Source organism: Puma concolor, chromosome B4 (assembly GCF_028749965.1).
Source record: "Puma concolor isolate L17-30 chromosome B4, mPumCon1.1.hap2, whole genome shotgun sequence".
NCBI classification, from domain to species: Eukaryota; Metazoa; Chordata; class Mammalia; order Carnivora; family Felidae; genus Puma; species Puma concolor.
Genome location: NC_141673.1, coordinates 90,399,065 through 90,422,539, shown reverse-complemented (window position 1 = coordinate 90,422,539; position 23,475 = coordinate 90,399,065). Strand labels below are relative to the sequence as shown.

At 40.1% G+C, this 23,475-nt stretch overlaps 1 protein-coding gene across 1 annotated transcript in view; it reads left to right on the top strand.

The window, feature by feature from the left end:
• Nucleotides 1-12,505, top strand: part of AEBP2 (AE binding protein 2) — a 96,037-nt gene extending 83,532 nt beyond the window's left edge. The window contains exons 9-10 of the mRNA XM_086713953.1: nt 11,276-11,311; nt 12,466-12,505. Of these exons, the coding sequence (XP_086570079.1) occupies nt 11,276-11,311; nt 12,466-12,490 (61 nt within the window). The 3' untranslated portion in view covers nt 12,491-12,505. The remainder of the gene's footprint in view (nt 1-11,275; nt 11,312-12,465) is intronic.
• Nucleotides 12,506-23,475: the final 10,970 nt, after the last annotated feature.

The following is a 23,475-nucleotide window of genomic DNA, read 5'->3' as shown; positions in this document are numbered from 1 at the left end:
TTTTTGTTTGCCTGAGAAAGCATTTCTCCTTTACTTTTTTTTTAAATTGAAGTGTAGTTGACATAGTAGTATCAGGTATGCAACATGGTGCTTCTATATACACACACATACACACAAACACATTCACATACACATTATGAAATGATCACCATGACAAATCTAGCCACCATATGTCACCACACAAAATTGTTACCATATTGTTAACTATATTGTCTCTGCTGTACATTTTATAACTGGAAGTTTGTTTTTAATCCCTTCCCTCTATTTCACCCATCCTCCCACCTCCCCTCCCCTCTGGCAACCGGATTGTTCTCTGTATCTGAGTCTGTTTCTGTTTTGTTCATTTATTTTGTTTTTTAGACTCCACATATAAATGAAATCATATGGTATTTGTGTCTCTCCTTCACTTTTGAAGGATAATTTCACAGGATACAGAATTCTAGCTTTTTTTTTTTCTTTCAGTACTTTATTATTATCTTTTTCCCTCAACACTTTAAATATTGCATTCCACTTTCCTTAATTGCATGGTTTCTGAGGTGTTGTCTGATATTGTTCTTATTTTTGCTCCTCTATAGAGAAGATATTTTTTGCCTCTGACTTCTTCCAAGATTTTTCCCTTATCTTTGATTTTCTGCAGTTTGAATATATGCCTAGTAGTAAATTTTTTTGTTGTTTGTTTTTGTTTTTATCCTGCTTGTTCTTTGAGCTTCCTGTATCTGTGGTTTGCTGTCTGACATTAATGTTAGGAAATTCTCAGTCTCCTTTGCTTCACATGTTTCTTCTGTTTATATCTCTCTTTTTGTATTCCCATTACATGTATGTTGTGCCTTTGTAGTGGTCCCACGGTCTTTGGACATTTTGTTCCTTCTTTTGTTTGTTTGCTTTGCTTTTCAGTTTTGGAAGGTTTTTTTTTTAATGTTTATTTATTTTGACGGGGGGGTGGGTGGGAGGGGAGGGGGAAGGGCAGAGAGAGAATCCCAAGCAGGCCCTTTGCTGTCAGTGCAGAGCCTGACAAGGGGCTCAATCTTATGAAGTGTGAAACTATGACCTGAGCCAAAATCAAGAGTCAGATGCTTAACCAATTGAGCCACCCAGGCATCCTAGTTCTGGAAGTTTCTATTGATATACCCCAAGGTCACAGATGCTTTCCTCAACTGTATCCAGTCATTTACAGTGTTTTTGATTTCTAGCATTTTTTTTCAATTTTTTTTAATGTTTTATTTATTTTTGAGACAGGGAGAGACAGAGCATGAACAGGGGAGGGTCAGAGAGAGGGAGACACAGAATCTGAAACAGGCTCCAGGCTCTGAGCTGTCAGCACAGAGCCCGACGCGGGGCTCGAACTCACGGACCGAGAGATCATGACCTGAGCTGAAGTCAGACGCTTAACCGACTGAGCCACCCAGGCGCCCCTCTAGCATTTTTTTTTGATTCTGTTAATTTCCATCTCTCTGCTTCCATTACTCTGTTCTTAAAGGTTGTCTACTTTTTTCATTAGCATATTAATCCTCTCTTACCATATTCAGTTTTAAAATTTCTCAGTCTAATAATTCCAGCATGCCTGCTGTATCTCAGGGCTTACTCTGTGTCTTTAAAGTGTGCTTTTTGGGGTGCCTGGGTGGCGCAGTCGGTTAAGCATCCGACTTCAGCCAGGTCATGATCTCGCGGTCCGTGAGTTTGAGCCCCGCGTCGGGCTCTGCGCTGATGGCTCAGAGCCCGGAGCCTGTTTCCAATTCTGTGTCTCCCTCTCTCTCTGCCCCTCCCCTGTTCATGCTCTGTCTCTCTCTGTCCCAAAAAAATAAAAAAAAATAAAAAAATAAAATGTTAAAGTGTGCTTTTTGCCCTTTAGGATCCATGTAATTGTTGAAAGCAGGACATGATGTGCCTGGTACAGCGTGCTGTGGTGAATAGGCCTGGGCAGTGTGGTGATGAGGTATTGGGGGAGGGCAAGTGGTCTATAGTCCCCTGATTAGGTGAGCATGTGCCCCGAGGCTGTGACCTTCACAACTGCTTCCTGTTTCTCCTTACTCAGGCGGGGCAGCATGGCTGGAGGAGGCTGGAATTGGGTATTGACCTTCTCCCACTGGAAGACTTCTCCCCGGTCAGTTAGGCTCTCATAAAACCTTGTAAATTTAGGTTCTGGTAAAATAGTTTCCTATGAGGGCAGGTCTTGTTAAGAACTGATGAATGCTTTGGGCGTATTTCAAAATGTCTACTTTCTCTCTTCTGCCAAAAGCAGGAAAGGGCTTTTTCTCTGTCTTCACTATGAGATTTGTTAGAACTCCTGGAGGTAAAACTTAGAAAATTATAGGAAGCCCTTCCCTATGACTGGGTCCCCTTGGAGTTTTCACCTCTCAAATTTGTCCACATCGAACCTTGGCAATTAGCCAATTACAGGTTAGGTTTTTCTACCCCAGTACTGGTTCCCATGGAGATTTCTGCCCCAGGTAAGTTGTGATTCTCTGCATCCAGCTGTCTCTCTAGTTTTGGGAGCAGGGGTTGGCCATGTGATCTCAATTCTCTAATAGATCTAAGAAGAGTTGTTGATTTACAATTCAGCATTTTCACTTGTTCCTAGGACAGAGTGATGATGTCTTCCAAATTCCTTCCATGCCGGACTAGAAACCAGAATTCAAACTGTTAGAAATAAATAGTAATCTGCTATTGATTCATCCATTTCTCTGGCTTCATTACTGACAATGAGAATTAAGCATATACAAGGATCAGGGATGTATTTTCAGATGGCCTGTTATATAATTTACATCCGTTTACATTAAGCATTCTCAGGCAGAATTACAGAATTTTTGTTCTTATGAGTTTTAAGTTTTGTTTTTCCTCTACCATCTATTCAAAATAAAGGAACTCGAAGACAAAAAAAGGAATCAAATGAGCAAAAAGGAAGGATCAAATGCGGATCAAAAAAATTCAATTTGTTCGGTACCTACTGAATTCCTGCTATGTGCAGTGTGCTGGGCATACAGGAGTGACTGGAACAAAAGGCCTGCACTCATGGAACTTACATTCCATGGGGAAGTGAGGGATGACCTATAGGGGTCACTTCTAAGGGCCATAGAGAGGAGTAAAACAGAGTGAGGAGCTAGAAATGTCGGACGCTATTTTATTGGCACAGTCAGGGAAGTTCTCTTTGTGGTGGTAATGTGAGCAGAGAGGCCTGATCTATGTGGGGCATGTGGGAGAAGCATGTTCCGGGCAGAGAGTGTAAGTACCGAGGCCTGAGGTGGGAGTGGGCTCAGCATGCAAGAAGAAGCTCACCAATGTGGCTGGAGCACAGCGAGTGAGGGGAGACCAGAGGCACATCAAACTTCTTTCAGTAAAAATATTTGGGTGCTTTAAGGTCTCTGTCATAGCTGCTAATCTTTGACATTGTAGCAGGAAAGCAGCCACAGGTGTTACATGGACAAGTGGGTGTGGCTGTGTTCCAGAAAAACCTTTTTCTTAAAATTTTTTAATGTTTTTTTATTATTGAGAGAGAGAGAGAGAGAGAGGGAGAAAGCGAGAGAGAGAGAGAGAGGGAGAAAGCGAGCGAAAGCAAGCACAAGCAGGGGAGGGGCAGGGAGAGAGGGAGACACAGAATCCGAAGCAGACTCCAGGCTCTGAGATGTCAGCACAGAGCCCAATGCTGGGCTCAAACCCATGATCCATGAGGTCATGACCTGAGCAGGAGTCAGATGCCTAACCCACTGAGCCAGCCGGGTGCCCCTCATAAAAGCCTTTTTTACAAACACAAGCAATGAGCCAGGTTTTGCCTGTTGACCCTAGTTTGCTAACTAGTAATTTAGGGTCTCATAATCTGTTGGAGAACACTCTGGGTTTTATTCTGAATATGACCAGAGTCACTGGAGGGTGTTGAGTAGGTGAATGGGATAGGACTTACCTTAAAAGGATTACTGGTTGCTTTATGGGGAACAGAGTGTATTGTTCACACAAGAGTAGAAGCAGGGAAAGCTATTGAGGGTTTTGTATGAGTCAACTGAGGTAGCGGTACTGGCAAGAAGGGGTTTGGCAAGAAGGGGTAGGAGTTGAAGAGAGAGAGAGAGAGAGAGAGTGTGTGTGTGTGTGTGTGTGTGTGTGTGTAGAGGGGTGACTGTAACGATATTTGAACAACTGAGTAAAAGGTGGAACACCTTACTAGTTTGGGGAAGAATAAGATTTGGTGGAGCAAATGAGTTAGGTTAAATTTGAGATGCCTGTTTAGACATCTGAGTGCCAGAAGTGAGTAGGCAACTGGATGTATTCCATTCTCTCTTCCAGGAAGAGAGACAAAGGTGTGAAAATTATCTGGAAGAGTGAATGGAATAAGGAAATGTAATAGCACTGAGCTAACATGAGGTTTATCCTAGCTTATTTTTTTAATTTGAATTTTTAGTTTAGACAGAACACAGGCATGAGTGGGGTGGGGGCAGAGGAAGAGAGAGAGAGAGAGAGAGAGAGAGAGAGAGAGAGAATGAATCTTAGGCAGACTCCATGCTCAGCATGGAGCCTAACTTGGGGCTCAGTCCTACGATGCTGGGATACTGACCTGAGCCAAATTCAAGAGTCGGATGCTCAACTGACTGAGCCACCCAGGCCCCCCTGTCATCCTAACTTTAAAGTGAGAGCAGATACCATTACTATGTACATTTTCCCTCAGCCACAGTGAACTATGTGGGTGCAGGTGTGGAGTTAGTGGAAGGTTGGTTTTAACTAAAAGTTGGATTTTACTAGGCAGGTAGAATGGAGGAAGAGATTCCTAGGAAAATATGTGGTCTGTGGAATCCAGTTTGGTTAGGGAATAAAATATCAAGAGATCACAGGTTCTGGTGGGGTTGAAGAACTATTGGACTCATTGTCACTAGAGGAAATTAACTGGAAAGGCAGGAGTTTGGTGTTAGCAGACTGCTTGAAATTAAGACTTTGCTCATGATACATTAGTTGCTAAGCTAAATATCCAACAGATCCCGTTGAGAGTGGGTGATTGAGGTGAGAGTGAGGATGTGATCATTGGATGTAAGGAAGTCCAGTAACTGAGAGGCTAGAGTGTGCCATTAATCCTTTATATGCATTTTGGAATCAGAATGATTATAAGAATAGTAGCAGAGATCAAGACTATGCATGGAGGCAAGCGTCACATAAATCATAAGTACTCTAAAATCATTATAACTGACATGCATCATGTTATATTTGTCTCTATTTTAGTCTCTACCATGTTTTATATTTTGGAAGATGTTCAATAATTGTTATTGAATGAATATAAAAGACTTCCTAAAATTAAACTGCTTTTTCAGAAGCAGTTTTTCACCCTTTATGTGAATACAACATGATGAAAGTAGAAAATAATGGTTCTAATTGGCATATTTTGCGTAAAGTATGTGCCATTTACTAATTTTTTATATGTAAATAATTCTAAAGGGTATAACGTCTTTCTGTTAATAAGAATTTTGTAATCTGTAATATTGAACAACCAGTGTGTTATAGCTAAAGTGTGTTTATAATAAGATATGATCAGGGTTATTTAAATCTCAGTTGGGTCAAATGCAGGAAAATGAATTTATTTCTGATAATGTTTGCAATTTGATCTTTACTCTTTCAAGGATTTCAGTCTCAGATGCAGGTATTTCTCGTTTCCTTTAAGTAGCTCCTAAAAAGTAATCTGTAAAGGAGTTTTATTTATTTATTTATTTATTTAAATGTTTATTTTTTGAGAGACAGAGACAGAGACAGAGCGTGAGCAGGGGTGGGACTGAGAGAGAGGGAGACACAGAATCTGAAGCAGGCTCTAGGCCGTGAGCTGTCAGCACAGAGCCCCACGCGGGTTCGAACTCACAAGTCATGAGATCATGACCTGAGCTGAAGTCGGACGCTTAACTGACTGAGTCGCCCAGGTGTCCCTAAAGGAATATTCTTTAAATCAAGATGTTCACTTTTCATTAAAAATACAGAGGTATCTAGGGGCGCCTGGGTGGCTCAGTCAGTTGAGTGTCCGACTTCAGCTCAGGTCATGATCTCATGGCTTGTGAGTTCAAGCCCTGCGTCGGGCTCTGTGCTCATAGCTCAGAGCCTGGAGGCTGCTTTGGATTCTGTGTCTCCCTCTCTCTCTGCTCCTCCCTTGCTCACATGCTGTCTCTCTCTCTCAAAAATAAACATTTAAAAAAAAACAAAAATATCTATTTATTCCCATTAAAAAAAATCAATCCAAGAATAGGACCAGGCATAGAGTGTATATAGAAGTATATTGAGTTTATAGACTATTTAGAAGGCAGCAGGAAAAAAAAAAAGCCTTTATCTACATATGTGCTCAAGAAATATTTGTTAAGTGAATGAACGGTGATGTTGTTGTGATGTTAGATTTGTCTCTAGAGTTCTTTTAAAATTTACAAATCTCCTAAGAACCGCTAAGGGCATTAGTGATCAAGAATGGAGATCATTTCCCTGTGAAAAGAGCAGTAGAGTGCAGCTGGGTTTGGAAAGGCTAATGGCTTTGACAAATTTTATTTGCCTACTTGGCTTAGGCAACAACTCTCATTTACAGCCATAGTTTGTGCAGACTGCTCCAATTTTGTGGTTGTAGATTTCTCCCCTTTATCTAATGAAAAATATCTGAACTTGTTTTTACTAGGTGCCATATAACTAGCTGAGAAATGTTCCTTTGGCCATGATTTACAGGAGAAATTGGGAGAGTTTTTGCTTTTCATCTAGGACTAGCCAGATAGAAGTTAAGAGGAAAACTTAGGATATTTGGAAAATTGATGAAGAAACCTCTTAGTTGTTTGCAGTCTTTTATGTACACAGTATGGAAGAAGGAGGTTTTGGTTCTAAATCAATTACTGTCTCAGTGACAAGACCCAGGGACTGGTGGACCCCACAGGAGATAGTGTGTCATGTCCGAGGGTAGCCTTCCTTTTAGGTTACAAGATTAGCTAATTCATAAGGAGGAAATATGTATTGAATCTCCATTTAAGTTGTGTTCGCTTTACTTTTGGGAGGAGAAAACAGGTAGAAATTTCAGAAGAAACTGGAACACTCCAGATAGTTTTCGTTTAAAATAGCAGGATAACATACAAGGAAAAATGGTGACTTCATTTTGAGCATTGTTCATTTGTGTTTCTTTTTACCTGAGCCCGTTGGTAAAAGAACAAAAAATTGGGCACCTGGGTGGCTCAGTTGGTTAAGTATCTGGCTTCGGCTCAGGTCATGATCTCACGGTTCCTGAGTTCAAGTGCCACGTTAGGTGAGCTCAAGCAAGCCCTGCTTCAGGTGAGCCCCACTTCTCTCTCTCTCACTCTCTCTCTGCCCCTCGCTCACTGTGCCCCCTCTCTCTCTCTCAAAAAACAAAACAAATCAAAAGAACAAAAAATTAGAGTAATTCCTAGCCAACAAAGTACATTTTCTAAAGTCTGAAATAGTCTCCTTGAACATTTTCTAAGTATGAAAGTAACATATTCTATGTAGAGAATTTAGGAAAAACTGACAAAAATAAGCAAAATTTATGATCTAATTGGGGTGCCTGGGTGGCTCAGTCGGTTAAGCATTCAACTACAGCTCAGGTCATGATCTTGTAGTCTGTGAGTTCGAGCACCTCATCGGGTTCTGTGCTGACAGCTCAGAGCCTGGAGCCTTCTTCGGATTCTGTGTCTCCCTCTCTGTCTGCTCCTCCCCCGCTCATGCTCTGTCTCTCTCTCTCTCCTTCAAAAATAAATAAAAACATTAAAAAAGAATATGATCTAATCATGTTTTGTTAATATATTGGGTATCAACGTATTGAGGATGTTTTCTTCTATCTACACAGATTTTTTTTTTTTCAGGTTAGGTTGATAAAGGATCGTGGATAAGTTGAGCATCTTCACATCATTGGACTTCTAGTGCTGATGTAATATTGTACTTCAGTGGGCAGGTCACCTGTCCTTTAATATTTCAGTTTCCAATGTCTCACCAGTATAAATAGTGCTTTCATAAACATCTTTGAACTGAAAACTTTGTGTATTTGGTTACTTCTCTAAATTAAGTTCCTGCAATGGGAATTACTTTCTCAAAGAGTAGAAGCCTTTTTTTAGTTCTGGTGTCTTTTGTTATTTGCATTCTAGAAATGATATGTGGCATTGTTTTTAAGTACTCTTCCAATCCTGAATATTATCATTAAAATTAAAAAAAAAACATTAAGAAGTATAAAGGAGAGCTCATTGTTTTAATTTACATTTATTTTACTACAATGAAACCTGGGTATATTATTATGCTTATTAGTCAATTATATTTCTTAAAAAAAATTTTTTTTAATGTTTATTTATTTTTGAGAGAGAGACAGAGTGTGAGTGGGGGTGGGTCAGAGAGAGGGAGACACAGAATCCGAAGCAGGCTCCAGGCTCTGAGCTGTCAGCAGAACCCGACATGGGGCTCAAACCCATGAACCGCGAGATCATAATCTGAGCCCAAGTCAGACTCTGAACTGACGGAACCACCCAGGTGCCCCTGGTCAGTTATATTTCTTATTTTATTATTCACATATCTAAGAACACTAATCCTTTTGTATGTTGTAGGCAGTGTTTGTCTAACTTTTGTTATTTTTAAACAGATTTTTAATCAAATCTCAATCTTTTTCATTGTTGATCTTTTCTTGTTAATGTATAGACAGTCCTTTCCCATCTAATATCAGAATAAGTTGTTTACCTCAGATTATTTCTTGGTTTCATTAAAAAAAACAATTATGTGAAATTTGAACCATATTTAAGAGTAGAGAGAGGCATAATGAGCCTGTGGTACCTATCACTCATTTTTAGCAAATATCAATATATGGCCAATCTTATTCCATCTCTATCTGCCTCCAGACCCTCTTTGGGCAGTTTGGAACAAATTCCAGACATCTGAATATCATTTAATCTGTTGATATTTAGGGTTTCACTTTTTATTTATTTATTTATTTTAAATTTTTTTTCAACGTTTATTTATTTTTTTTTTGGGACAGAGAGAGACAGAGCATGAACGGGGGAGGGGCAGAGAGAGAGGGAGACACAGAATCGGAAACAGGCTCCAGGCTCTGAGCCATCAGCCCAGAGCCTGACGCGGGGCTCGAACTCCCGGACCGCGAGACCGTGACCTGGCTGAAGTCGGACGCTTAACCGACTGCGCCACCCAGGCGCCCCGGGTTTCACTTTTTAAACATAACCACAGGATCACTTATAACACATAAAGAATTTAGGGAAAGAACCTAATATCCGTCGTTCAGTGTCATTTTCCTAATTGACTTATAATTGTTTTTAAAAATTTGAAATTAGTTATCAAGTAAGGTCCACCCATTGCTTTTGTTTGATACATATTGAAGTTTCTTTTAATCTGTAGCTATCTCCTCCATATTTTCCCCTTCCTTCCTCCCCTTATTTTTTGTTGAAGAAATGGCTTAAAATTTTTTTTGACTCTGTAATGCAGCTGATTTTTTTTAATGTATATTTTGAAGCTAGGGTTTACTTCTTGCCCTTTGCTTCTAACAGTTAACCAATACCATTCTTTTTTATTAAAACATTTTTTAATGTTTATTTATTTTTGAGAGAGAGAGCGAGAGAGAGAGAATGGGGGAGGGGCAGAGAGAGAGGGGGAGACACAGGATCTGAAGCCAGCTCCAGATTCTGAGCTATCAGCACAGAGCCCAATGCAGGGCTCAAACTCACAAATTGTGAGATTGTGACCTGAGCCAAAGTTGGAACTTAACTCATTGAGCCACCCTGGTGCCCCTAACCAGTACCATTTAAAATATAATCTTAAATTCTTCATTAAAGTGCCACTTTTATAATACAGGAGTTATTATATAAGAAAAGTGTCATTTCAAATGAATGGAGAAATACAGTATTCTTACTACGTAAGAATTGACATCTTGACAGTATTGAGTTTTCCTACCTGGAACATGTATCTTTTTCATTTATTTAAGTGTTCTTTTGTTTCTGACAATGAAGTTTTGCTTTTTCTTCACTTTCTTCTTTTTTTTTTTCTTTGCATTTTGTCCTGTTTGCTTTTCCGTGACCACCTTGGCATCACGCACATATATTTTGCTGAACCACTTGAGTGCTCTTTGTAGACATCACCCCTAAATACTTCAGCCTTGTCTCCTAAGAAGATACAATTAATCACTTCCAGAAATATAATGTTAATGCAACAGTATTACCTAATTATGTTCAAATTTCCCCCAGTTGTCCACGTGAACTTAATAGTTATTATAACAAAGACCCAATGAAGGAACAAGTGATACATTTATTTGTTTTGTCTCTTTAACTCTCCTTTAGGCTAACCAGTATAGTTTAGTAGCTTTATTATTATTATTATTATTATTATTATTATTATTATTATTATCATTATTATTGTCTTTCATGACACAGTTTTTGAAGTGTCCAGGTCAGTTATTTTACAGAATAACCCTTAATTTAGATTTGTCCAATATCTTTCTCGAGACTGATCTGGAACATTTACTTACAGCAATACTTACAGTAATATGTAGGTGATGTTTTGGTCACTTAAGTGCAATACATGAGGAGGCACATAATAGCAGTTTGTCCAATTATTATTGATATTTGATCTTTTGGCAAGTAGTCTGCCATGTTTTTCTAAATTCTGTTTTCCATCAGTCTTTTATCCAGTGGTTTCAATATCCATAATTATAGCCTGAGTCAATTATGACGATGGTATCATAAAATGATGGTTTTCAATTTCTGTCATCTTTAGGTATTTATTTGTTGGTATTCTTCTGTCTTTTCCCTTTCTTTTTTGATGTGTCCCCATTTGGTGAACCCTTCTTTCCTGGCACAACGAGTTGTTCTAGACTCAACTTATACTTGCTTTGTTCACTTTGCACTTTCCCTGAGCATTTTTCTAAGGAGCCCTGGCTCCATTTAAGGGAGAGAACATTTAGGAACCAAGATCTAGGCCTGGGTATGGGACATTTCCATCACCCCAAGAAGTTCTCTTATGTCCCATTCAAGTCTGTTCCTTTACCCTCAGCTCAGCCCCAAGCAACTGCTTACCACCTTCCTGCCACCATAAATTAGGTAGGATTCTTTTCTAGGGTTTCATATAATTGGAATCATGTTGTAATTTTTTGTGTCAGACTTCTTTTGCACGGCTTATTAATGGTTTGTCCCTTTGTATTGCTGTGTGGTGTTCCATTGCATGGATGTACTGCAATTCACCTGTAATGGATGGACATTTAGATTGCTTCCATTTTTTGGCTATTAAGAATAAAGCTGTCATGAGTATTTGTGTCAAAGTCTTGTGTGGACATATGTTTTCATTTCTCTAGGGTAAATACCAACATGTGGAAATGCTGGGATATATGGTAAGTGTAAGTATGTTTAATTGTATAAGAAGAAATAGCCACATTGTTTTCCAAAATGGTTGTACCATGTCTAGCATTAGTGAATAAAAGTTCAGGTGTTCCATATCGTCATCAACACTTGGTATTGTTTGCATGTTTATTTATGTTAATTTTTTAAAGTTTATTTATTTTGAGGGAGAGAGAGAGAGAGAGAGAGAGAAAGAGAAAGGATGAACGGGGACAGAGCAGAGAGAGAGAGGGAGAGAGAGAATCCCAGGCAGGCTCTGTGCTGTCCACACGGAGCCCAACATGGGGCTTGATCCCATGAACCTTGAGATCATGACCTGAGCCAAAATCAAGAGTCAGACTCTTAACTGAGCCAGCCAGGTACCCCTGTATTGTTTGCATTAAAAAAAAAAAAAATTTTTTTTTAATGTTTGTTTATTATTGAGAGACAGAGCATGAACGTGGGAGGGGCAGAGAGAGGAGGAGACAGAATCTGAAGCAGGCTCCAGGCTCTGAGCTGTCAGCACAGAGCCCGATGCAGGGCTCAGACTCACAAATCACAAGATCATGACCTGAGCCGAAGTTGGATGCTTAACCAGCTGAGCCATGCAGGCGCCCCTGTTTGTATTTTTAATTCAACCATTCCAACTGGTATCTGGTACGCAGTATAGTATTATCTCTGTGCTTTTATTTTGTATTTCTCTGATGACTAATGATGTATATATATTGGCTATTTCTATGTTTCTTTGAAGTTTGTGTTCAAATCTTTTGCTTATTTTTTACTTAGCTTCTTTGGTTATTTTTAAATTATTATATTGTAAGAGTTTACTATATATCGTGGATACACTTTCTATTTGGTCAGAGATATGAATATATGTAATGCAGTTTGCTATTTTATCTCTTTTTAAAATCTGTTGAAAAACAAAAGTTTTCCATTTTTTTGAAGTGTAGTATATTAGCTTTTTTTTTTAAATGGTTGGTTTTGTATGTCCTAGCCAAAAAGATGTTTGCCTACCTCACGGTAATAAAGATTTTCTCCTATGTTTTCTTGTAAAGTTTTATAGTTTTAGCTTTACAATTAGTTCTGTGTGCAAACATTTTATGTTTTCATGCTTGTTGCAAAATGTAAATACAGTAGTCCGCCCTTACCCACAGTTTCACTTTTTAAGGTTTCAGTTAGCCGTGGTCAACTAGGATCTGGAAGCAGATGACTCTTTCTGAGGTATGGTCAGAGGTCAATAGTAGCCTAATACTACGTCCCAATGCCTACATCATTCACCTCATTTCATGTCATCACGTAGGCATTTTATCATATCATCACATGAAATGTGAGTACAGTTCAGTAAGAAATTTTGAAAGAACATGTTCACAGAACTTTTATTATCATATATTGTTATAATTCTTTTATTGTTGTTAATTTCTTACTGTGTATGAGATTGATGATAGGTATGTATGTATAGGAAAAATCATGGTATATATAGGGTTTGGTACTATCCACGACATCAAGCAGTCACTGGGAGTCTTGGAACATATTCCCTGTGGATAAGGAGGGACTACTGCATAATGTACACATTATTTGTCCTTTAGGAAAATATTATCAAATATTGGATAAGGTCAAAAGACAACAGCAGCAGGTTATTAGTCCCATTTGTCAGACACAAGGAGATGTAGTAGATACAAGAATGACTCATTATTATTTCCAATTTTGTAGACACGTGGACCACTCACCACTGTTTCTTCTCTCCTGCTGAGTGGATGGTGGATTATATTTCACCTCTTCGTATTACAGCTGTGTGAAATATGAGTGGAGATAACATACACTCTCAAGTAAACATTTAAGGAAATGTTTAAAGGAAACATTTAAGAACTGCAGCAAAATTTCCCTTTCTCTCTATCTCCTTCTCACTGCTGCTGTGACTAGCATGTTTCAGATGGTGGAAATAAAAGAAAGAAATCAATCGTTTTAAACTAGTGACAATAGGGGCTATCTCTTGCTGCAGCCCAAGCTAAGAGAGGAGACTAATATAGGAGAAATATATTAATTTCATGGTGAATATTCGAGGTTAGGGCTTCAGGGACACTGAACCAATAGTCTCCAAGAACAGATAGATGAGTTAAATTTGGGGCCGTAACTAGTAATTAGCAACAATCTGTCTAAACAACGAACAAGTTATTACAATATGGATTTATTGCTGTGGGAATGTAAATGAGTTTATAGTTTCTTATGATGGGAAGGAGCCTATGGAGAGGGCAAGGTTGAAGATACAGAAATGAGGGAAAATGATTGCTAATATGTCCTGCAGAAGGCTGGAAAAGATGGGATCTCCAGAGCACCAGGGGAGGAGAGGAGTTACCTTTCTTATAGCAGGAAGAGGGAAGGGAAGTTGGTGGGTGCAGAGACAGGTAGGTTTATAGATGTGCTGGGGGAGGTTGAGAGGTAATAATTACAGCTGCTGACAGTGCTTCCCACCCCACTTGCTGATCCAAGTGCTTCACGAATTACAACTTGTTTAATCCTCGCAACACTGCTATGCGATAGATACTATTATTATCTCCATTTTACAGTTGAGGGAACTAAAGAAGTTCTTTTTTTTTTTTTTTTAATTCAAATCCAAGTTAGTTAACATAAAGTGTAATAATGATTTCAGGAATAGAATTTAGTGATTCATCACTTCCATACGACACCCAGTGCTCATCCCAACTAGCGTCCTCCTTAATGCCCTTTGCCCATTTAGCCCATCCCCCCCGACCCAGCAGCCTCCCAGCAACCTTCAGTTTGTTCTCTGTATTTAAGAGGCTCTTCTGGTTTGTCTCCCTTTCTGTTTTTATATTATTTTTGCTTCCCTTCCCTTATGTTCACCTGTTTTGTATTTTAAATTCCACATGTGAGCGAAATCATGTGATATTTGTCTTTCTCTGACTGACTTATTTTACTTAGCATAATGCACTCTAGTTCCATCCACGAAGAAGTTCTTGATGGGTGAATTCACTTTCGTCTTAGAAGTCTGAGGTGAGGTAGGTCATCTGCTGAGATTGAAGGTGGAGGTGAAATGGGAGTAGTTTTTTCAAAATTCATCCATCCTCACCCCTAAAATTACTTCAAATTGGAAAAAAAACTATTTGACAAGGGCAGTGGATCTTATATGAAACTTAAGTAAATTATAAACGAAAAGACTTTTTTTTTTAACTTTTATTTAATTAAGTAATCTCTACACACAATGCGGGGCTCAAACTCATGACCCTGAGATCAAGAGTCACATGCTCTTTTGACTGAGCCAACCAGGCGCCCCAAAATAACTTTTAAGTAACTTTGTTACTTCAGTTGACATGTTACCAAACAATCTAAGTATGAATTGTGAGACTCTGTGCAAATTCATCTCTGGATCATTCTTTTAGCCTCTTTACCAATTGTGTTGCTGCTTCTAAGTCTCTCTTACAACAACTCCTGAGTTGGTCCTGGTGGAGGAAGTGTGGAAATTTGGAGCCAGGAAAAACCAGTGTCCCTCTCACCCAGGCCAGGAACACCCAGTCCCTATCTTTTTTTTTTTTTTTTTTTTTTTTTTTGGTCTAATTGAATTTTTAATACTTTTTTTAAAAATTTAATTTAATTTTTTATTTTTTTAAATTTATATCCAAATTAGCATACAGTGCAACAATGATTTCAGGAGTAGATTCCTTAGTGCCCCTTACCCATTTAACCCATCCCCCCTCCCACAACCCCTCCCGTAACCCTCAGTTTGTTCTCCATATTTATGAGTCTCTTCTGTTTTGTCCCCCTCCCTGTTTTTATATTATTTTTGTTTCCCTTCCCTTATGTTCATCTGTTTTGTCTCTTAAAGTCCTCATATGAGTGAAGTCATATGATTTTTGTCTTTCTCTGACTGACTAATTTCACTTAGTATAATACCCTCCAGTTCCATCCATGTAGTTGCAAATGGCAAGATTTCATTCTTTTTCATTGCCAAGTAATACTCCATTGTGTGTGTGTGTGTGTGTGTGTGTGTGTGTGTGTGTGTGTGTGTACATATATATATATATATATATATATATATATATATATCTCACCCCTTCTTTATCCATTCATCCATCGATGGACATTTGGGTTCTTTCCATACTTTGGCTGTTGTTGATAGTGCTGCTATAAACATTGGGGTGCAGGGGCGCCTGGGTGGCGCAGTCGGTTAAGCGTCCGACTTCAGCCAGGTCATGATCTCGCGGTCCGTGAGTTCGAGCCCCGCGTCAGGCTCTGGGCTGATGGCTCGGAGCCTGGAGCCTGTTTCCGATTCTGTGTCTCCCTCTCTCTCTGCACCTCCCTCGTTCATGCTCTGTCTCTCTCTGTCCCAAAAAAAAAAAAAACAAAAAACAAAAAAAACAAAAACCACAAAACATTGGGGTGCATGTGTCCCTTCGAAACAGCACACCTGTATCCCATGGATAAATGCCTAGTAGTGCAATTGCCGGGTCGTAGGGTAGTTCTATTTTTAATTTTTTGAGGAACCTCCATGCTGTTTTCCAGAGTGGCTGCACCAGCTTGCATTCCCAACCCAATCCCTGTCTTTAAAGCTGTCTGTCCCTAGAAGTTCTTGTAAAACTGCCCATCTTTGTAAGAAAGGCCACTCTCTTCTCAGAAATCTTTTTCTTCCTGGAAAGTCAAAGCTCCCCTCTCTTGGCATCAAAGTTTGTGGTTTTTAGGGGCACCTGGGTGGCTCAGTCGGTTGAGCGTCTGACTTCGGCTCAGGTCACGATCTCGCGGTCTGTGAGTTCAAACCCCGCGTTGGGCTCTGTGCTGACAGCTCAGAGCCTGGAGCCTGTTTCAGATTCTGTGTCTCCCTCTCTCTGACCCTCCCCCGTTCATGCTCTGTCTCTCTCTGTCTCAAAAATAAATAAATGTTAAAAAAAATTTTTTAAAAAAGTTTGTGGTTTTTAGGTGCCCATTTTTTCTTCTTTTATTTCTTCTCCTTCACGATTTTTTGGGGTTTTGATCTTCTGCCTGAGCAATTATTTTTTTAGAAATATGGGAGGTCCCATTTTCCTCCAACTAAATGGGTCTCGTGTCAGTTCACGGAGTAAACAGAGAAAGTGAATTTTGGTTGTAGCTTTATGGTGATTTAGACTGATCTGAATATCCTCCTTAGCATAGGTTGATACTGCTCTGGACAAAGATACTGGTGGTGTCTGTTGTATGTATGTGCAGGGATGGGGGCTGTGGGATGGGATGTGAGTCACTCCTGGCGATTTAGACAAGCACTTGGTTTCAACCATCCATGAAGGGGATAGGAGGTGGAGACTTAGCCTGGGTGGTTCAGGGAGTTAGAAATGAGATCCTCACATCAAAACAGGACTCCTGAAGGCAGTTGGAGAGAAGTGTCAAAGGTTTAATGAAATATGCTCAAATGAGACATGAGTGAGAATAATGAGTACAAATAGCCATGGCAGCTGAGATCACGAGGGAATGAAAGTGAGTTAATGTTTATTTTTTTTGTTTTTTAGTTTATTCATTGATTTTTGAGAGAAGGAGTGAGTGGGAGAGGGGCAGAGAATATATAGTGTTTTCATTCAGTAATTTCCAGACTTACAGGGAAACCAGATTATTCTGGTCTCTTTTTTTTTCCCCCTCTATCTTTGGACAGAGAGGTCTCTCTGTCATGTTCATTTGCCAGGTGATCTCAAGTGACCTGGCAGAATAAAGCCTATCAGCAGTGTATTTATGTATTTAGGTATTTATTTGTTTACTTATTTGCACTTTTATAGTACCTATTAGTTACATGCCATATAAAGCTAATAAGCATTTACTTATAAGTAAAATAAATAAATAGTATAATATTTATTATAGTTGTATTATAATAACAAATAAATAAACGCTTATTAAAAATCTTGACAGTTCTTGGCATATGGGTTTTGTGGAGTTTCTTGCTTCTCTACCCTCTTATCTTCCCTATGTGAATGTTCAGCTGGTGGAGAGAAGCCATTTTGGACCAGTTTCCATTCTTTCAACGCTCCCTGCCCTCTTGTGCTTTGGTGCCTTTAAATATGCTGCTCCTTCTACCTGGAACAGTGTCCACACCTTTCTACCTGAATCCCTGGTCTTGAGCATTCATCCTCTGATCTTGGCTTGAGCATCACTTCCTCAGAGCAGCATTCGTTGGTGTCCCTCTATCTCACTTAGGCTCCCCTGTTTTAGCTTAGGTCCTGTGGTACCAAAGTACTGATCATGTTCGTGTCCATCTGTGCCCATGTGTCTTCTTCACTAGACTGGTAAGTTCCATGGAACCGGTGTGTCCCCACTTCTGGTGTTTATGTTGCCTGGTACGTAGTAGACACAAAAGAAACTGGAGTCACAAATAAATGTTATTTTCACATGTATTCTTGGGTTTTGTTATGGAGACCTTCAAAACTCAGTTTCTAGTTACCACGAGCCATAGCAGATGTTTTCTGAGTTGTAAGACAAAACTAGAGATAGGTGTGACCCAAGTCTTGTTAAGAAGGATGGGCTGCTGGGGCACCTGGGTGGTTTAGCTGGTTAAATGTCCGACTCTTAATTTTGGTTCAGGTCACGATTTCACAGTTCGTAGGTTCGAGCACTGCATTGCACTCTGTGCTGACAGCTCAGAGCCTGGAGCTTGCTTTGGAGTCTGTGTCTTCCCCTCTCTCTCTGCCCCTCCCCTGCTTGGTCTCTTATCTTTTTCTCTCTCTCTCTCAAAAATAAAAAAATAAACATGAAAAAAAATTAAAGGAAAAAAAAGAAGAAGGATAGGCTGCCATTTAATTCTTAGTTCATTGCATGTGAGAAGTTCATTGATGAGAGAACTGGAGCTGAGCTCCCTGATCACTTGAGCCGAGATAACAGTACTGTTGGGAATCCATTATTAGTTGCTGCGATGGAAAAAAACAATTATGTCTAACTGGTGTTCGGTCTTTATTTGGATACAATATATGTTGATGTCATGTGAGTATCTAAAGAACTGGTTGTTCTGTTCCTCCATCATGGAATTATTTAGGAATTTAAAAGTCAGGGTGTCAGCCTTGATTGGGAGCTTGTTAAAAATGCAGAGTTTCAGACTCCACCCTAGACTTACTGACTCAGAATATGCATTTTAACATGATTCTCAGGTGACTGGTAGGTCCTTTAAAGTTCAAGAGGCACTATTTTAGTATATATATATTTTTAAAAATTTTTTAATGTTTATTTGAGAGTGAGAGAGAGAGAGAGAGAGAGACAGAGTGTGAGCAGGGAAGGGGCAGAGAGAGAGAGGGAGACACAGAATCCAAAGCAGGCTCCAGGCTCTGAGCTGTCAGCACAGAGCCCCATATGGGGCTTGAATTCATCAACTGCAGGATCATGACTTGAGCTGAAGTCGGAAGCTTAACCGACTGAGCCACCTAGGTGCCCCTTAAATTTATTTTTTATTTTTTTAAAAAAAATTTTTTTTTCCAACCTTTATTTATTTTTGGGACAGAGAGAGACAGAGCATGAACGGGGGAGGGGCAGAGAGAGAGGGAGACACAGAATCGGAAACAGGCTCCAGGCTCTGAGCCATCAGCCCAGAGCCCGACGCGGGGCTCGAACTCACGGACCGCGAGATCGTGACCTGGCTGAAATCGGACGCTTAACCGACTGCGCCACCCAGGCGCCCCTGTTTTTTAATGTTTATTTTTGAGAGAGAGAGAGAGAGAGAGAGAGACTGCGAGTGGGGGAGGGGCAGAGAGAGAGGGAGACACAGAATCTGAGCAGGCTCCAGGCTCTGAGCTGTCTGCTTGAACCCATGAACCATGAGATCATGACCTGAACCGAAGTCAGACACTTAACCACCCAGGTGTCCCACGGTTTTAGTATATGAATAACATCACAGATGGTCGAGAGGCTCTAAGCAGAACCATTTGTGTGTGTGTGTGCGTGTGTGTGTGTGTGTGTGTGTTTTAATTTTAGAGAGAAAGAGCAGTTAAGAGGGGCAGAGGGAGAGAGAGTCTTTTTTAAAAGTTTATTTATTTTGAGAGAGAAGCAGGGTGCGCAGAGAGAGGAGAGAGAGAATCCCAAGCAGGTTCTGCACTATCAGTGCACAGCCCAATGTGGGGCTTGAACTCACAAACCGTGAAATCATGACTTGAGCCCAAGTTAAGAGTTGGATGCTTAATCGACTAAGCCACCCAGGTGCCCTGAGAGAGAGAGAGAGGAAGTCTTAAGCAGGTTCCATGCTCAGCATGAAGCCTGATGTGAGGCTCAATCCCATGACCCTGGGATCATAATCTGAGCTGAAATCAAGAGTCGGCCAGCCCCTCAACCGACTGACTGAGCCACCCAGGCACCCTTAAGCAGAATCACTTGTAAATATTCATGTATCAATTCTTTCATCCACAAAACAAATAACCTTTAAGCATGTAATTTTTATTAGGCATTAATAGTTTTGGCAATAATAACAAGAATAATGTAATAGGCACTTTACATAATGCATTGTTTCTAATTCTCACAACAACCTTGAAAGGAAGGTGTTATCTGTTCCATTTGACAGTGAAGTCGCTGGAGTTTGAGTAGCATGTCCATGATATCTCAGCAAGTGGGGGACTGAGCCCGGTCCCATCTGAGAAGTCTTAATTTTTCTACCTCTTTGTCCTAAAAACAGAGGGTGTAAGATCTTATTTTTCGAAATCCTTCATAATCTTATAGGTCATTTTTGGTGTGCATAAAAAAAGTGAAACACGATCTGGTTACTGATGTACTTAACTTGATACAGCTTCTCATGGGAAAAGGATGTGGAGAGGAGAAAAGCAGAAATTCCTAAATAAAAATGTTATGCTTCTCTGTGCACAGCAGATGTAATAAATGCAATAATATACCCAATGTGCCTTACAGTCTTAAGTGGAGGACTAAAATTAATTTCAAACCACTGAGTCTGAAAATGACCTGGAGAGCTGCATTTCTTGATGTTTTGCATCAAATCTTCTGTTTGACCTCAGAAGCCCACTAATGACTTCAGGTAAAAACCAGGAAAGGGATGCGTCTGCATGGCTGTGAAGGGGCTTACTGATTTCTTTGAATCTCAATACACAACATTAACTAGGTGAATAGACAGGGAATACCACCTGTGGTGTGGGGCAAGAGAGCCATTTTTATTCTTGCTCACATATCAACTTGCTTGTCGTCAGCTGAATACTGCCTGAGGTCTTGCTCTGTGTCTCTACCTTGTTTTCTGTCTGGAGAGAGATTCCAGCTGCCAGACAGTTGACGCCACGAAGTGCCTTTGATTTCTTCTCCATGGTATTGGGACATGCATGTTTGCTGGGCCCGTAAACATAGTTTTTAGTGTCATAGTCATATTTTCCAATGCAAGAAAGCCCCTGTATGATTTTAGCACCAAGAAGCAAAGAAACTTGTTTCCTTTTCTGCAAAAAAAAAAAAAAAAAAAGTCCTATTTCAAAATAGTGACCAATTCAGGCAAAGCAAGGAAGATGTTTGAGGTGGTAAATCTACTTCAGGCTTTCCCAAAGCTGGGGAATTGGAATACCCACCTGTAGCTTTGTTTAGGATTGCTATAGGCTCCACGAGCTCACTTTCTGTTTGTGCAAGAAAAGTTGCCTTTTGAAGGAATGTGGTACACACGCTCTTAATATAACATGAAAGGAAAGGTTCTTCGTGCCAAGAAATCACTCACATGGCATGGAATCCTTTTAAACAAATCTGGCGGCAAGCTTTTTTCTGGAAGCTTGACGGGAGAATGAAATAATTTAAAATTTTGTTCACAGAAGTCACCCTCGACCTCTCATATGGAGCTCTCAAAGCTGTTCTCCAAACACAAACTCGGCCCTTGCAGCTCTTCTGTGCAGCCCAAATGGGGTGCAAAACCTGCTGTCACTAATTGGGATGGCTTTCAGGTGGTGGTGATGATTTTTAGATTTATGGCAAGTTCTAGATATGACTAGAGACACAGCACATTTGGAAGAATGAGGTGTAAGGGCGCCTGGGCTGGGAGGAAGCAGCCAATGCCTCCCAGGGTGATTATGTTCAAGTTCAGAACTGCAAATTCAGCAATGAGAGAAACGGGCTTTTTTGGAGGCTTCTGTTTTCTCTACAGCCAAGGACTGAACTTTTCTTTATTACGTTTGGCTCAGTACCTTTTTCTTTCTTTTTTTTTTTTTTTTTTTAACATTTATTTTTGAGAGACAGAGTGAAACAGAGCATGAGTGGGGGAGGGGCAGAGAGAGAGGGGAGACAGAATCTGAAGCAGGCTCCAGGCTCTGACCTGTCAGTACAGAGCCCGATGCAGGTCTTGAACTCACTGACCGCGAGATCATGACCTGAGCCAAAGTTGGCTGCCCAACCAACTGAGCCACCCAGGCGCCCCTTGGAACTTTTTCTTAACCAGTCATGTTTTCCTTAGGACAAGTCATGTTTTGTCCTTAGGACATCTTTTTTTTCTCTAAAATTTTCTAATGTTTATATTTGAGACAGAGCATGAGTGAGAGAGGGGCAGACAGAGAGGGGTAATTGAAGCAGGGTCCAGGCTCCGAGCTGTCAGCACAGAGCCCGACACGAACCTCCAACTCACGAACCTGTGAGATCATGACCTGAGCCTAAGTTGGATGTCCAACTAACTGAGTCACCCAGGCACCCCATTCCTTAGGACCTCTTGATGCTGCTGGAAGCAGAGGAACTTTCCACCTTTGGTCCCTGAGCCTCAGTTAAACTCCACTCATCTCCATGTTTGCAAATTTTTCCCATCCCGTTAACATTCCTCTTTAAAATGGAAACACACTGTTTCCATCTCAGCCCTGCTTGCTTGACCTTCCCTATCACTGATGATTTGTAGAAACAGAAAAGGCACTGCCGCCTTTGCATTCTTTTCCCGATTTGAGGCTTTTCTCCATTTGGAGAGACGGCTGCCTGTTGTTAGTGAGGCCCCTCTGACCTAAACCTTTGGAAAGTATTCAACCAAGGCAAGGACTCAGCCAAGAAATTAAACTGGATCAAACTTCTGAAGATTGGACAAAGCACAACGTTGGAGCACATATCTTCCTGAAAAAGGGCCCAAATCCCCCCTGCAAGTTACTTCCCTTAGCAACACCGGCATGATAGGAAATATAAGGATGTTATTACCTTTTTATTTTTCTTTCTAATAAGTAATCTCTTAGGGTGAAAAAAGTAGTTAATTTATTCATAATGGAAGTGGTAGCCATCATAAATCCCTGTTCTCTTGTTCTTTTGTCTTTTTTCTGACTCAATAGAATACGACTGTTTGAAGTTTGTTTGCTTTTGCCATCATCAAGGGCAGAATTCAACCCTCTTCCCAAATATGTGAGGATTGTTTTTAGATTTATGATGAAACCTAGACCTGCCTATGGTAAAGAATGGATATTTATTTCAATATGAAAGGCAGTCTCTTGAGAGCTTTGTGTGGGAACCATGCTATTTAAATATTTTTATGTTGGAAAGTCTGTCTTTTTCAAATCATTCTTGGCTTCCAGCCCTGGAGAGTGAAGCCTCATCCAGAGGGACAGGAGAAGAATCCTGGGTTAGAAATCAAGAGATGTCCACGCCTTAGCTCAGTGTCTACTATGAATTTTCTCTGTCATCTTGAGCAAGTCATTTGTCTCCCTCTCTGCCTTAGTGGACAGGTGAGTGGAATGATGTGGTTGAACCGAGGCAGTGAATTTGAACTTTTTTTATTTTATGTTTTTCATAGCAGTGTCCTCTTTGCAAATGTAATCTTACATAAACTCTAGTACATAATGTAGATAAAAGCTATATTTTACTAGATAATTTATGAATCCTAAATTACCACCTTTATCACAAAATTAGGGAATGAGGGGGCACCTGGGTCTGTAAGTTCGAGCCCTGCATCGGACTCTGTGCTGACAGCTCGGGGCCCGGAGCCTGCTTCAGATTCTGTGTCTCCCTCTCGCTCTGCTCCTCCCCCAGTCATGCTCTCTCTCTCTCTCTCTCTCAAAAATAAATAAACATAAAAAAAAATTAAAAACAAATAGCATCTAGCTACCACAGCTGATTACAACTAAATTACATTTGAAGATGTTTAATTAATGGAAGGTTTTTGTTTTTTTTTTAAGCACAGAAGTTATTTATATTTTAATTTGAAATATATGTAGTAGGACCTTATCTTGGAACTCCTAAAAACTTCATTGTAAAAACATACATTCAGGAACTTGCCACCCTTATCGTTAAAATAACT